The sequence below is a fragment of the Polistes fuscatus genome, unplaced genomic scaffold, assembly GCF_010416935.1.
Source record: "Polistes fuscatus isolate 324 unplaced genomic scaffold, CU_Pfus_HIC Scaffold6, whole genome shotgun sequence".
Taxonomy (NCBI): domain Eukaryota; kingdom Metazoa; phylum Arthropoda; class Insecta; order Hymenoptera; family Vespidae; genus Polistes; species Polistes fuscatus.
Window position 1 is genome coordinate 9,381,341 of NW_025113140.1, and position 15,872 is coordinate 9,397,212.

The 15,872-nt window shown below is 29.3% G+C and overlaps 1 protein-coding gene across 6 annotated transcripts; it reads left to right on the forward strand.

Moving 5' to 3' along the window:
* The first annotated feature begins 144 nt into the window (after window positions 1-144).
* Window positions 145-15,872, forward strand: LOC122522848 (vacuolar protein sorting-associated protein 13B). Of its 6 annotated transcripts, none has more exons than XM_043644177.1 (39): window positions 145-443; window positions 589-781; window positions 890-1,067; window positions 1,151-1,229; window positions 1,296-1,471; window positions 1,553-1,656; window positions 1,739-1,985; window positions 2,056-2,267; window positions 2,338-2,547; window positions 2,620-2,758; window positions 2,828-2,945; window positions 3,039-3,181; window positions 3,291-3,463; window positions 3,541-3,717; window positions 3,788-4,076; window positions 4,258-4,420; window positions 4,525-4,912; window positions 5,085-5,220; window positions 5,302-5,469; window positions 5,537-5,757; window positions 5,880-6,099; window positions 6,175-6,379; window positions 6,493-6,670; window positions 6,741-7,070; window positions 7,151-7,354; window positions 7,434-7,549; window positions 7,615-7,957; window positions 8,041-8,163; window positions 8,242-8,358; window positions 8,446-8,715; window positions 8,809-9,432; window positions 9,490-9,585; window positions 9,681-13,260; window positions 13,351-13,758; window positions 13,825-14,001; window positions 14,231-14,401; window positions 14,488-14,681; window positions 14,759-15,100; window positions 15,440-15,872. In XM_043644177.1, the coding sequence occupies exons 2-39, from the start codon at window positions 695-697 to the stop codon at window positions 15,668-15,670; spliced, it is 11,337 nt and encodes a 3,778-aa protein (XP_043500112.1). In that variant the 5' UTR covers window positions 145-443; window positions 589-694; the 3' UTR covers window positions 15,671-15,872. The 6 variants fall into 6 exon arrangements, with proteins under 6 accessions (XP_043500112.1, XP_043500116.1, XP_043500113.1 ...); XM_043644181.1 differs by having other exon boundaries at window positions 5,094-5,220; XM_043644178.1 differs by having other exon boundaries at window positions 145-394.

The window sequence follows — 15,872 nt, forward strand, 5'->3', positions numbered from 1 at the left end:
AAAGTTTGAATATTTTTAATTTTTAAAATGTCGATTATATAATCGATAATATAATCGATAATATTTAATATTGATCGATATATATCGAAATTAAATAATGCAATAATACAGTGTTGCCAACTACGTTTGACAGAGAAATTAAAGTCATTAGTTATATATATTTGAAGTATAGAAATGCATTTGACAAATTTAATATCAGTTCAAAATGATCCAAACTTCTGTGATATTTAATATAATAGTTGGATTGAAATAATGAATTATTAATCTGGCAATTCTGTTTTAATTATCTTTTGTTTTCTAACGAAAGAAGTTGACAAAATCAGATTACACTGGGACGTTTGTTGCTTAACATCTTGTAAAAGTGCAGCTGATTTGGCATTTGTTAAGAAAAAAGGTTAACATTAGTTGATTTCAATAAATGAATCGTTTATTGTGAAAGTGGTGTAAGTTCATTTTTTAAATAATCGAGAAGACACGTACTTTCTATTTATTATAAATAAATCATTACAGTTATGTGTTTTCACATTTTTTTTAAATGGATTTATACCACTTTCTTAATAAGCGATCTTAATATTTATTGCTGTCTAGAGAAATAACCAATAACTATTGGCATACTAAATTAAATATAAACTTTTGTCGAAGAGGTTTAACGATTTAACAAAACTATGTTATATACTCCATATTCTTTATCACAATGTTCAAATTGGAATCCTATATAACACCTATAATTCTCAGCTATGTTGAGAAGTATGTTAAAAATTTTAAACCGGAACAATCCCAGGTATATTTCTCAAAGAGAAATTTATATTTTTTAAACAATTAAGAATTTCTTTAAGTAATGAATATAATAAAACTTAAAGAATTGCATAACATTATTCGTATATTTTAGGTATCCTTATGGGGTGGGGATGCATCTTTTCAAAATTTGGATTTACGATTAGAAGTATTAGAGGAACAGCTAAATTTACCTTTTAAATTTGTTAGTGGTCATATACATGAATTATTAATCCATGTTCCCTGGGTAAAAATTAATTCAGAACCAATAGTGGTAACGATTAACACAATAGGTAAGTATTTATTACTGTATAAAACAAAAGGTTTTTTTAAAAATGTTATTTTAATTTAAAGTTTTAACTTATTTTTATTATAGAATGTATTTTAAAGTTAAAAGATGAAAAAAACACAGAAACCAGAAAACCTACCATGCAAAAGAAAAAAGAAATGGTTCAGTAAGTAATTCTATTACAATATTGTAGCATTAATTTAAATAAAAAACAATGATATACTTTAAACAGAGAAGAAGCACCGCCTGGATATATTAAAAGTATTATTACAAAAATTGTTAACAACATAACAATTCATTGTAACAATTTAATATTAAAATATGTAGAAGAGGATATCGTGCTGAGTGTAAATGTTAGGTTTTTAAGTGTGCAAACTGTTGATGATAAATGGAAACCTGCATTTACTGGTAATTATTGGTATAAAATTATTTCGGTATTTATCGTCTTTAAAAATATTTCATTTTTTATTTAACAATATTTATTTACAGATGTTAATATTTATGAAGTTATGCTCAGAAAAGTTGTTACCATTCAAGATTTAACTTTATGCTTAGATAAAATGGATGCTTCTGGAAAAATAGAAATTTATCAGGTATCTCGGATTTATTTAAGTTTAATATTATTTTTAAATATAAAGAGAAGTTATATATATATATCATTTATTTGAAATCTAGGATCCTGTTTTATATCGATGTTCCTTGGCCATACGTTTAATTGTAAATTATCACAGTAATACTGCTAAAAGGGCATCTGTTACACGTTTAGATCTTCACTGTGAGAAAATGGAATTTAGTATGACTGAACAGCAAATACCAATGTTACTTAGATTAGCTTCATTATTAGTGGCTTTACAAACAAAACAATTTCCAATTAGTAAAGAAAAATCACTAAATTCCGAGACTGGAGAAGAAGCAGGCCAAGGTATTTTTTCTTATTATTATATCATTAACAGAAGTTTTTTTTGTAACTTTATATATGTAAAATATTTTAGATGAAATTAGTCAAATAATTGGAACAATTACTGAAGCAGTTGGTTGGGGTGGCTGGGCTTGGAATGTAGCCTCTACAGTTTTACCAATTGATTGGGTTGCATCTGGCTTTGTTGATTGGGATAATGATTGGTCTAATCAACAACAAATGGCATATTCTGGGCACACTATTCATTTAGGCATTTATATCGATGATACTATTTTAACTTTTAAGGTATATCCAATTATGAACTATTATTTTTATTTAATATTATTACGAATGCATATTAAAGTTCTGTTTGTAGGTAGTTGAGAGTGTGAAAGAACAACTGTTTTACAAGTCGCGAAAGCTTAGATACAAATCGTTTTTGTCATTACGATTGAATGGAGTTTTAGTGGATGTATTACTGCAAGGTATTGAAATGACTAATTTTCAAATTGGTCTGGCTAACATACGCCTTTATCCCAGAGGAACATGCAGTTGTGGGCATCTTGAAGTTGTTGATGGTGCACAGGTATATTTCTTTTAATATTTATATTATTAATGTAAGAATATTTTTCTAATTAATAAATATATCATTTTTCAGCCACCTCTTTATTTAGCAGCAGGAAAAGTGAATACAAATTATTTAAAGGATTCTTTATTTGATAATAATGCTTTAGAAAATAATGGAAAGAAAAGAGATTATAAACAAGGCATACATTATCATTTAGTAACTGCTTCAGGTATTACAATTAATAATTATACAAATACAATTTTAATAAATCTAAAAATTCCTCTATTTCTTATTTCAGTGGAAAAATTAATGGAAAGAAGTCCAGCCTTCGTAATGGATTATGTTCATTGTGTACAACTTCCAGATGACATAACAACTGAAAAGTTAGCAGAGCTTGGTTCAAATTTTGAATATAGGTAACGAAAAAATTCGAATCTTCTGAAATATACAAAAAGTATAATAAAGATTATGCAATGTTATTTTATATTTCTTTTTTTTATACATTGTAGTAACTTTCCGGAGCAAAGAGTGATTAGATATATTATTGGAGATGTAACGATCAGATTGTGTTCAGGAATTTTCCATCGTATAGACACAATAAAACAAGCTGCTTCACAATATGATTATACACCATATATTATACCAAAACCTGGTAAGCATATATGCATAAATTAAATTTATTTTTATTTCGTTTTGTTTTGTAAGTTGCTTTTTCATATAAAAAAATTCAATACTTTGAACGATGTAATTGTATGTTTGAGATCCTTCTGCTGAAGAACTTCCTCCAGTTACACTAGAAGAATTTGAAGCTTTGAGAGAAAATGTATCAATGGTTAAAACTAAGTTGATTATTGTAAAAGCTTCTTTACAATTTCAATTAGCTGATCATTGTATTACTGGATTGCCACGACAGCGGAAAATAGTTGAAAATAGGGTAAATATTTAATTATACAAATTAATGAATGTGTTTTCTATAGTTGAAAATATTTCATGTAGTCATGACTCTTACAGACTGTGCCTTTAACACCAGTTTTTACAAATGATCCTTTTGTAAGCATTGAATTTGACAAAGCAACTGCAAATATGATTCAACCTTTGTATCCGTTTAGACTTACTGCTTGTGCTTCCAAACAAACTGGATTATTACCAGAAATGTTTGAACAATGTCATCAAACTATTAAAATGCAGGTATTATTGTGTTAATTTTTTCATTTATACAAACCTAAGATCACATATCAACATGAACATTTTTGTTTAGGTTGACGGAATAAAGAGTCAATTATACTTGACAACAAATTGTCATACATCATTAATGATGCCATGCTTAGTAGAATGTTCTGTTAAAAAATTACTTTATCCACAATACTGGACGCATCTAGATTTAATTTGTGAAACATACACGTTTCATACTGATAGTATTACTATTACGGGAACTAAACCAAAATTGATGGTTGCCACTTCTATAGTAACATCATTGCTTGATTCCACTGAAACAACAAATCCTCTTGTTTGTTCTTCTCTCTTTAGTGATGCATGCCAAGACAAAAGTATGTCCAGTCGTCTAATATAAATGTTAGTTTTAATTATTTCAAATGCACTTTATATAAGAATTTTTATATTATATTATATGTAATTTTATATGAGCTCTTTCATTAACTTATTGATATTATTAAAAAAAAGTATATAAATAAGAATTATTTTTACACACATTTCTTTAATATGTTACAGATCCAATTTATTTAGAATTACTCTTGGAAAACATCAATTACAAAAGGCTTTCAACATTTATGATGAATGTTAATGAAATAAGTGTAAATTCTCTTAAAATTTTTACACTTAGCGATACCCAACAAGCATTTATACTCTCAGGTCCAGAATATGATGTCAACAGGTTATTATATAAGTATAAATAATAATTGAAATTATAAAGTAACAAAAATTTTTCTATATATTCATTATATGATTTTAAAATAATACATATATTTTTTTATTTAGCGAAACGGAAAACAAACCCCTTTTAATTGCTGTAATACAATTTCCTAAAAAGGCTCCCGTAGAAATGTATCCAACACTTATCTCACTCCAAGTAGCAGAATTAAGAGGTTCCTTAGATCCACTCTTTTTGAAATGGCTGGAATATCAAGTTACTTATTACGAATTAGGACCATTATGTACAATGCGTCAAGACAGCCAATTATCTGCTGAGGGTGCATCATCTGACACCAGTACAAGAAAAAAAACTTTTCCAAGCTTGCATGAAAGCGTTCATAGTTCTTCTGACAAGGATAGAAAAAGATCTTCTACAATAGTTGAAAAACCAAAAATGCTTCAAAATGAGGAAACTCAAAAAAAGAATGAATCTAAAATCGACACAGAAAAGAAGGTACAATTAAAATAATATTTACTTTTATTATTGATTTTATTTAATCCTAAGTACAAAAAAATATTTTATCTTATTAGTCTAGATGAATAAGTTAATATATACATATCTATTAGATAATGTAATTATATTATTTGTTGCAAAATATATTACATTTACGCATAGACCATGATAGAACTTGCAGAAATCGGGACTATTGGTCAGATTAGCCGAACTCTATTCATGGTGGTCTGGTCTTGTTTTAAGTGGATGTATTGGTCATATTGTTATCTATATACCATCGACTACAATGAGCGGTATAGGAGCACATGGTAATTAAAATATAAATTAATTATACACGATTAATCAAATAAAAGATAAAGTTTTTATAAAGTCTTAATAAATCATAACAGGTATAGAACAAGCCAAAAATCGAGCATTAGAAGAAGATCAACGTCTGCAGATATTAAGTTTAAAACTACCAAGTATTCTGATTCATTCAAGTAATATTAATTCCGAGCAATTATCACCTTATCTTAAAACATTCCCAGTAAAGTTGCCTAAATCGATGTGGACATATCGTAAGTTTATTTAATATGTTGAATATATGATATTAGAAAAATCCTTATTTTTGTTCTATTTTTCTAGGCGTACAAAGTTTTCCTTGGACATTAAGTCTTTCCGAATTTCATTGTTATACATTACAAGGAGATATGCAACAAAATTTTATTAAGAAAATGTCATTAAATGCAACTTTAGCTCTTACTACTAAAACTACTACATCCCAAACTTCAAATATTCTTACTGCATTGAGTCTTTGTGTTCATATTGATAATTCAGCTATTATTATCTCCATTTCAGAAGAACAGGTTATATAATATTTCTTAAAATATATTTTAATATGTGTATCCCTTTATTAACGTTGATATAGACATTATATAAAACATCTTCGTGTACTAATAAATATAACTAATGTATATTATTTTCCTAGGTTGTGTTCATGAGTAGTATAATACAAAAAATTTTGAATATTTTATTAGTAACAAATAATTTTAAAGAAAGTAGTGCTGTCGTACCTCATATCATTAACGAGAATGTAGTCGTTTTTCCGGCTATACCACAAACCCCTTCTACACCTACACAGATTATATATCCAGAAGATACAACTACAAACTCAACAATATCTACATCTAGAGATGATACCATTACAGGTAAATTTAAAAAAAAATAAAATTAATCTTTTTTCTTTAATTTATATTTCACCTTAATATATAATATAATTTTAGAGAAAGATAACGTGACTTTAACGGCATGGATTCAATGGACAGTAACAAAAGTAGCCATTAAATTATATGTTACGGGACAAGAAATAAAACCCTCTTTGAAATTAGTCATGGAAATGGAAGATATTATTACCTCATTAGATTTACAGCCGGTTTATTTAAAGTTAAAAAATAAAATCACAACTGTTACAATATTTCATTATACAAGGTATTTTTTATCGCATTTAATTTATTAACAATTATTTGTTGCTTCGCGTAGAAATACATCTTTTTAAATCATATTTAAACAAAAATTGTACTTCATTTTTCTTCTTTTTACAGAGCACCTTATGCACAAAATTGGGATGTTGGAGAATATGTCGGTATAATTTTATGTGGCAGAGAAGACAATTTAGAAAAGGGAGATGATTCTGGTTTCTTGAGTTTTACGCTAACACGAGCACAATCGGGTAATGTCCATACTCGTTGGGGTACTTATAAACGCTACAAAAATAATAAGGTACGAATATATATAAAAAGAATATATATAAAAATATTCGTAATATAAATAATATTTTTGTATTTTATAGAAAGATGTTATAACAGAATCATTAGTATCTACAAATGCATACATCTCTGAAATAGATATAAAAATACAAATGGTTGACATTATTTTACCTCTAAGTATACTTAGCAAATATATGCAATTGGCAAAACCTCTTCTTCATCTAAATAAAAAATATTCAAAAGTAGCAAAGAGCAATCAAGAAGGAATTATCACATCTACATTAGCAAAGATTACAAGTATTAATAATGAATTTTTACCATTGATACATTTAGAATTTAAAGGGTTAAGACTTATGATACCAGTATCTACACCTGCTAGGCATCGATTACAACATGACTTATTAATTTTACAGGTAATTATAAGTATACTTTATTTATCCTAATTTAAGTTTGAAGAACAAATTATATAATTTTACTTTTCTTTATAATTTAGCTTGATGGTATTCGTATTACACCGCATGCAGAAAATCCAATTTGTAGAACACCGTTACGATCAGATATATATCAACTTGCAGCACAAGCTAATATATTAAATATCCCAGGTTCTGCAGTGGAAGATCGTCAATATCAAATTAATATGAAGGGTATATGCGTATATAGCACTACATGGAAGAACTATCAAATGAGTATTAATAAGGTCTGATACAGTATTTAACAATATTTTATTTACATTATTTAAATTGATAACATATTTTCAATGAAAGTTTTATTTTCAGCGTATGTCTCAATCGTATCTTTATACAATGAATGAGAATCCCGCTTTAGAATGGAACAAACTTGGAAATGGAAACAGTTTAGAGCCACATTTTTCAACTTTTCCTGTACTAGCTAAGTAAGTTTTATAATAAGATTGACACATACATACAAATTCTATAATTTAATTTAATGTTTTTATAGGTTTGATCTCTGCTTGATTATCGCTCCAACGATCAAACTTAAACCTGATACAATAGTTTGCGGAAGTGCAGTAGAAATAAATTGTATCACGGATATTGAAATAACAGTTAATCTAGATCAACTTAAATTAATTTCCATTTTATCTAACGAATATAAGATGTTACTATCAGGAGATGTACAGGAGATAGAAATAACAGATGTTTCTTATGATAAAAATGACAAAAACTTACCAATTCCAAAACAAGTTAATTGGATAAAACAAATGTCTGAAGAACAAGAAATAGATATTACAAAGGACAGTGGTATAGACTTTGAAATGTCTAGCATAAATTCAACGATTGTTGTATGTAAAATTTATATTTTGTATTTAATGAAACTTATAAATGGAATAGTGTTATTTTATGTTTTTTTATTTTATCGTAATAGGAGAAATCACAATTCTCAGAAATGTTAATACTTCCACCATGTGAATTTCTAATAAATTGTGGAAAAATCACGTTCATATCTTACGAAACACAAAAGATACATATCAGTTCTGAATATGAAGTAGTAAGTAATTTGTCTATATGCTTTAATAATTAAAATTAATTAAAAATAAATATATTACAATTGTTTCATGTATTACAGGAGATGAATGATGCAGATGAAGATGATACCAGTAATTTAAAGCAACCTTTACTTTATTTAATGATCAATCAACCAAACCTTTATCTTTGGCAACAAAATTTATCACAAAAAATGCAAGTATGTTATAGTTTTTAATACATCCATTTTTATTTAAATACTTTCACAAGTATATATTTGTATTATTATTATTATATATTATTGCAGATTTCTTGTTTTGATATGACAATAGCATTAGGTGCGAAAGATGCACAAGATTTAAGATCAATACCAACTGAAAAAGATTTTACTATTTTTATAATACAAACGAAAAATGGCGAACCGCATCCGGACACTGGTATTCCACCATCATTTGTAACAGTAAAATGTGAAAAATATCCTGGAAAAAATACTCATTTCTTTATGGACATGGGTCGACCTACTAAAGTTCATTTTTCATTATCAAGGCTAAATCAAATATATGACATTAACAGTAAGGTATTATATAAAAGAAATATACGTGTGTATTAAGTATATTTTATTTTAAATTACCATACAGTAAATATATGTTATTTATTTATTTTTTATTAGATTATGTCATGTTTTGCTGATGAGAACATCACGAAATCATCTATGAAAGATGCCGATGGTAGCAAAACTATGGACGATCAATTGTCATTTAAATGCAAAAGGATGCATTTACCAGATTTAAATTTAAATACGAAACAAATTGTACTTTCCTTAAAGACTAGCTCTGATTCAGAAATAATTATTAGTTTGGCAACATTAAATGGAAATATTTCAACGTTATTAAGACCAGATAGGATATTCTCAAATATATCCGTCGATTCTTTCATTATATCTGCCATTCTTAATGGAAATATGAAAGTTTTATTAAAACCATGGTGTTATAACGTAACTATTTGTCTTCTTTGGGAATCTTGGCAAGATGTCGAAGCTCTTCCTCAAATACAAATACAAGCAGACAGTGACAGTATTTATCTTGATATCGGGCCAGATCAAATTCAAATTATGAAAACAGTAGTAGAAGATTGCCAACTACTTTTAAGTAATTTTCAAACATCTAATGTAAGGGATAATAGTCGTGAAATGCAAGTTGTGTTATCAACTGAACAGCATTACAAGGATGACTTAAAAGCTGGCGCATTCCAGTTTATAGATGGTACAGGAGATGAGTTACCTTTCCCATATCAGGTAAGATATATATGTTTTATTTTAAATGAAATATTTTAACGTTTATTATATTTGCAGGTCATATTTTTTACTTATCCTCAACAAGCAATGGCTTGGAGGTATCCTCAACCTAGAACTTTAACAAAAATACATGTTTCTCCCGTACCATTCGAAGTAAGTGTATTATATTATTTATAATAAACAAAAAAAACATAATTTATATATATATAACTTTACATAAATTATTTAATAATTATATTTTATTTCAGACATTAGACAATGAAGGATTTTATACTGATAGAATATCCTGTGTTTTACAATACTGGAGTGATAGTCACATGGCTTATCAACATTATGCTGATTTTTATTTATCAGAAACTGATACTTATCGATTGGATCTTCCCGAAAAAGCACCAACACGAGTAGTGGCATGTGTTTGGCGTGTAATATTAATAATGCCTGTTAATAACTCTGTTTCAAAAACTCTTGTATCTGCTAGAGCATTGGCAGCCTGCTTACGTATTGATTCTTATTTTAATTCATCGATAATACCAAATCTACAAGCAGCTTTAAACATTGGTATTATTCATGTGTCCCTGTACAATCATATAGATTCATCTACTTATGATTCTTTACTTCCTCCTTTGCACAATTTTACGGTGAAAGGCACTATTCCTGAAATGCAATGTTTCATGTCGATAGAACACAAAGGTGCCATACTTGTTTTTAATAGATGGACAGATGGCTCTACACTTATCGATATTAATGGTGTCATTAGTATTCATATATTGGATTATAGTTATTTAATTATGCAAGAAGTATTAGATCCATTAGATGGAAAATTTCAAATTTCTCTATCAGATAAAACTGATATTTCCGTAATGTGTAAGCCTTTCTCGTTAAAACTGAGTCCAACTATAACACACACTCTTTCTGTGTCTTCTTACTTATGGTCTGCATCGTTAAATACAGAAAACAAAGGTGTCATTATATTAACAAGATATGTTATAGCCAATGATTGCAATATTCCAATTCGTTTTGGACAAAGTGGTACAGATGATAACGTACTCTTAAATACCAGAGAATGTAATTTTTATTCATGGAGACATATTGGCAATAATATGATACGAATATCGATAGAAGCTAATGCTTGGATGTGGAGTCGACCATTTCCAGTAAATAAGGATGGAACTCATTTGGTAGAATTTGCAAATCCATTGGTTGATATTACCATATTTGTAAATATTACATCATTATCAGCTACGCAAAAACTTGTTACTTTTAGTGGACAATTCATAGTGTCAAGTCAATTAATAGATAATTTTGAAATGAAATTAGTGAAATATGAAGCTGATACTGGTACCAAAGTAACCGTATCAAAAAATGTTTACATGTTGCTTGGAAAAAGTCAACCATCGACTATTGTTATTGAAAATAACAGAAAAATGGCAATGCGCTTACGTTTTACGAATATACCAAATTTATCATGGACAGGAGATATACCTCTTCAGCCGAATGCTAAATTGAGTCAACCCTGGCTCGTAAAAGTGCCTTTACAAGAGCGTGGTCAATTTTTTAGTATTTGGGTGCGGATAATAACACAAACTGTTCAAGAAAAAATTAAGATACTTGCCGTATTGAGTCCACTTTATATGATACGATCGCATTTACCAGTACCAGCTAAAGTACAAATGGAAACACCATCGTTAAAAATGTTATCAAGCACAATAGTGAACGGACGTGGCGAACGTCAGCAATTGTATTGTCCTGGTACATTCGAGCACTTCCATCAATTAACATTCCAATTAGAATCTGGAATTTGTGCATCTAATCCATACGTACCATTATCGTACAGTTCAGTCGATCAAAGAAAATTTTTTAGAAGACCTGAAATAGAAGATATAGACAATATTTTAAAAGAATTAGAAAGTCAGAAGGATGAAATAGGATGGCCTTTTCAAGCAGACGATACAGCAGACTGGATACCTGCGGAACAACCACAAACTCACGTTCAAGTTAAATATCAAGATGCTGGATTAGTGTCAAGTACTCTTTTATTGGAATTACAACCATGGTGTTTCATATTAAATTCTTTAGGATGCTATATTTCTCTTGTATCCGAAGATATCGAACTTTGTCAAGTTCCTCATTATGGAATTGTAACACCACCAAAATTAGAAGGTGTTTTCCACTTAGGTGTTGGCATTGGTGATACTTATTATACTTCGCAAGCTCTTCAATTAGCTAGACCTGATTGGAGTCAAAGTTTTTATATGCCTCGTATAAGAGGATTAATTCCTGTTGAAGGCAATATCAAGACTATTGTTGATTGCGTATCTAGCGTGACTATAATTAGTATTACTTCTAGCATGCACGAAGATATGCGTTTAGTGAGAGTAACAAGTAGTCACGTTATCGGAAATTTAACAAATCAAGAATTATGCATTGCTACACTTGCAGTTGATGAATTATCGAAAGATTTAAAGTTACCTCACGATCTTACTCCTTACAGTCAAAATATTCTACCATCTGAAGATCAACATCAAGCTACACCTATTGTTCAATGGCATATGTTGTACGAAAACAGTAACATCGAATCTCTTGTCTTATATATTTCTCTGAGCTTAGGACACAGGTGGTCCTGTCCAATTAAAATAGATCAAACCATGAGCCGTAAGTGTGTTGCTATTCCAAATGGCTCCTCTACTATGTCAGTAGTATTAACTATTCAAGAAGACAAAGGTACATCATATATTATGGTGCATATTGATAATCATCCTCAATTATTGCTAGAAAATATATGTCCCTATAAACTTTTATTGGGACAGGCTAATGAGAATGTAGATGGAATTGTACTAGATGCACCACATTTTGCATGGATTTGTGAAGTGGAAACTGGTGCTACGTGTCATTATTCTCTTCCATGCATTGGTAACAGATTACCTGATACTCCTATACCAACTACATCTAATGTATTGTTATTATCTGCATTACCTAATACATACAACAATGAAGCAATACAACGAAAGGAATTGCAATGGTCACGCGGCATTAGTCTGTCTGCATTGACAAATATACCTATGGATCATTACGTACGATTACCTTCTTATGGAGATGTTAAATTAATAATGCACAATCGTTGCTATACTACACATATTAGCGTCGTTCCTATCTCACAAATAGAGGTGTCTGCTAGAGATATCAGAAATCGATTAATGCGTAAGGAACATAAATTGAAAGAAGTAGAAATAATTCCAAGAAATTTTAAAACGCTAATGGAAGATAATCAAGACTTTCTTAACATACAATATTCTAGTAGCTCAACATCAGCAACTAGTTTTTTCTCAGCACAAGAAGATGTTCCTGCAACAAATTCTTCTATCTCATCGCAAACACATTTAAAATTATTAATTCCTCATGAAACTAGCAATAAAAATCATGATGAATATCAAGTTAAAACAATAAACGAATCAAATGCAACAGTAAATAACAGAGAAGGTTCCGCAACTATTTATTTTCATGGAATTACTATTATTATATTGAAAGATATTAATGAGATTGGTCAAAGGACTGAAGTAGCAAGTTTGTCTATGACAGATTTAATTGTTACTTTGCATGCGAAACCTACTCTTGTGAACTTTTGTATATGTATAGGAGATTTACAATTAGATAATCAAGTATTTGATCAAGGAGGTTTTGATTTTCCTGTAGTATTAATCAGTCAGAGTCCACTTACAACAAGAGAAACATTTTATCCATCTAATTGTTTAATAAGTAATATGGAACAAATAAAAGAAGATTCTTTGGTAACTGCTGATTACATTTGGGAAAAAAATGGGCAAATAATAGGTATGAATGATTCCTTTTTTTAATTGTGTTATAATTTATGTATATATACTAATATAATATAATAACTTTAATAAAAATTATTTCTTTTAGTGTCAAAGGAGTTACACTTGAAAATTGCACCTATTAGCGCTTATATTGAAGATACATATATTAGTCATTTATTAGATTATGCAAATTCTATGATACCACCACGGTTTATTGCTCCAACTAGCATGTTAAAAAAGACTCAGCCAGCATTGACATCAACAACTATTTATGTATCAGATTATATTATGGTCGATGCCAAAATATTGAGCGTGCCATTAAGATTACAAAATTTTACAATAGATCCAGTATCAATTTTACTCAGTGTACATACATCTGTACGTTTATATGTGGCATTGGATCATTCCCCTTTATATTTTAGTACTTTTGAAAGGAAAAATATTTTAACTACAACTTACAGGCTAGGGAATGCACTTACTATGCATTATTTGTCTGGAGCTATATTTGGTGCTGGTAAGTTTAAGTTACTTAATAAATATTATTGATAAATATGGATATTTAACAAAATATATATTTCAGGTTGGGTGGTTGGATCTTTAGAAATACTTGGATCTCCAGGAGGTTTAGCGCAAGCACTTGGTTCAGGTCTTAGAGACTTTGTTTCTCTTCCTTTTCAAGGCTTGTTGCAAGGACCTTGGGGTTTTATTGTTGGCATAACACATGGATCTGCTAGCTTAATGAAACATATCACAGCAGGTGAATAGTTTAATTTATATATATACACAAGGTGTTACCAAAAAATGTTATCATGCTTTGAAAGCTTGAAGCACTTGAAGCACTTTAAAACATCGAAAGCAAATTCTACATTATTTAATGAACTCTCTATAAACAATCAAAGTGTGGTAAAATTTTGTTGCGACACCCTTTATGTACACATACTAAAATATTTTAATTTTAATTTAATTATATTTGTTTGTTCTTATAGGTACTGTTAATTCAGTGACAAAATTAGCGTCTAGCGTTGCTAGAAATTTAGATCGATTAACATTAGACGAAGAACATCTTCAACGTCAGGAAGAAGCCAGAAGAATGCGCCCACAGGGTATGGCACAAGGACTTTATCAAGGATTAACTGGATTCGGTATGAGTATCCTTGGTATGTATTTCTTTTTAAATAATTGTACTTTTTTAATCTCATTTATATTTGTATATTTCTATATTCTATCATATATATTTTTGTAGCTGCTGTTGCTGGATTGGCACATCATCCTTTACAACAGGTGTGGTCAGGTGAAGCAACAACAAAAAGTTTAGTTACAGGAGTTGGACTTGGATTAGTTGGTGTAGTAACAAAACCTCTTAGCGGAGCTGCTGAATTAGTTGCTCTTACGGGACAAGGCTTGTTACAAGGCGCAGGGTGGAATTCTTTGCCTTTGGTATATTACTCTTTGCAAAATGTGAATTATTTTATATAACATTTATTTTTAACATTAAATTTATTTGTTTTCTTTAGCCTCGACAACATCCAATCGTTCAATATAGTACTGGTAATAATAATGCATCAATTCGATATGCATGGCGTTTACTACCATTACTAGAAAATACCCGTGACAATATTCTGCATGTAGCTAATGCAGATTACGTTTTACAACAAGGAAGTAATCGTGCTGTAACTTTAGTTCTCACACGGCAAGCATTGTTACTTGTTAATATAGCTGAAGACAGCGTGGAAAAGATATTGCCTTTAAAAGAATTAACCAGTATTGATCATTCTTCAGAATCAACGCTTGCTGTTTATATTGTCCTCCAGCAACAACGCAGACTAGTAGAGGCCTTATCACCCACTGAACATGAAGTATGATGAATACCCGTGACAATATTCTGCATGTAGCTAATGCAGATTACGTTTTACAACAAGGAAGTAATCGTGCTGTAACTTTAGTTCTCACACGGCAAGCATTGTTACTTGTTAATATAGCTGAAGACAGCGTGGAAAAGATACTATTTGCCTTTAAAAGAATTAACCAGTATTGATCATTCTTCAGAATCAACGATGCTTTGTTTATATTGTCCTCCAGCAACAACGCAGACTAGTAGAGCCTTATCACCCACTGAACATGAAGTATGATGATGATCATCAATTGTAATTTTCCTTATAATCTAAATGTATATATAAAAGTTTTCTTTTTTTCAGATGGACCAAGAAATGAGGGCAAGAGTTGCAGAGTATGTACGTACGAGCAGTACTGGTTTAGCTAGTTTATCTACAAATAGTGATGAACAATCTGATATTCTAGAAACATCTACAACAAATTCAGAACATACACTTACTTTTTATGTCTGTCCAGAAACACGTAATTATTTATTATCTCTTTTTAATATCGCCAAACGACAAAGTCAAGGTAGCGGATTTACTGTGTTATAAATGATTGAAAATTAAAATGATAAAAGTAATTTTAAATAAAAATGTTATCACTCGTGAAAATTTAATATTGAGGTTTTTTATTAAAAATATAAAAGTTTATATCAATACAATGGATATCTTTTTGAATTATTGCCAAACAATTTATATAATATATTTTGCAATATATGTAACATATAATTCGTAGTAAATCTTTTGTATAAAA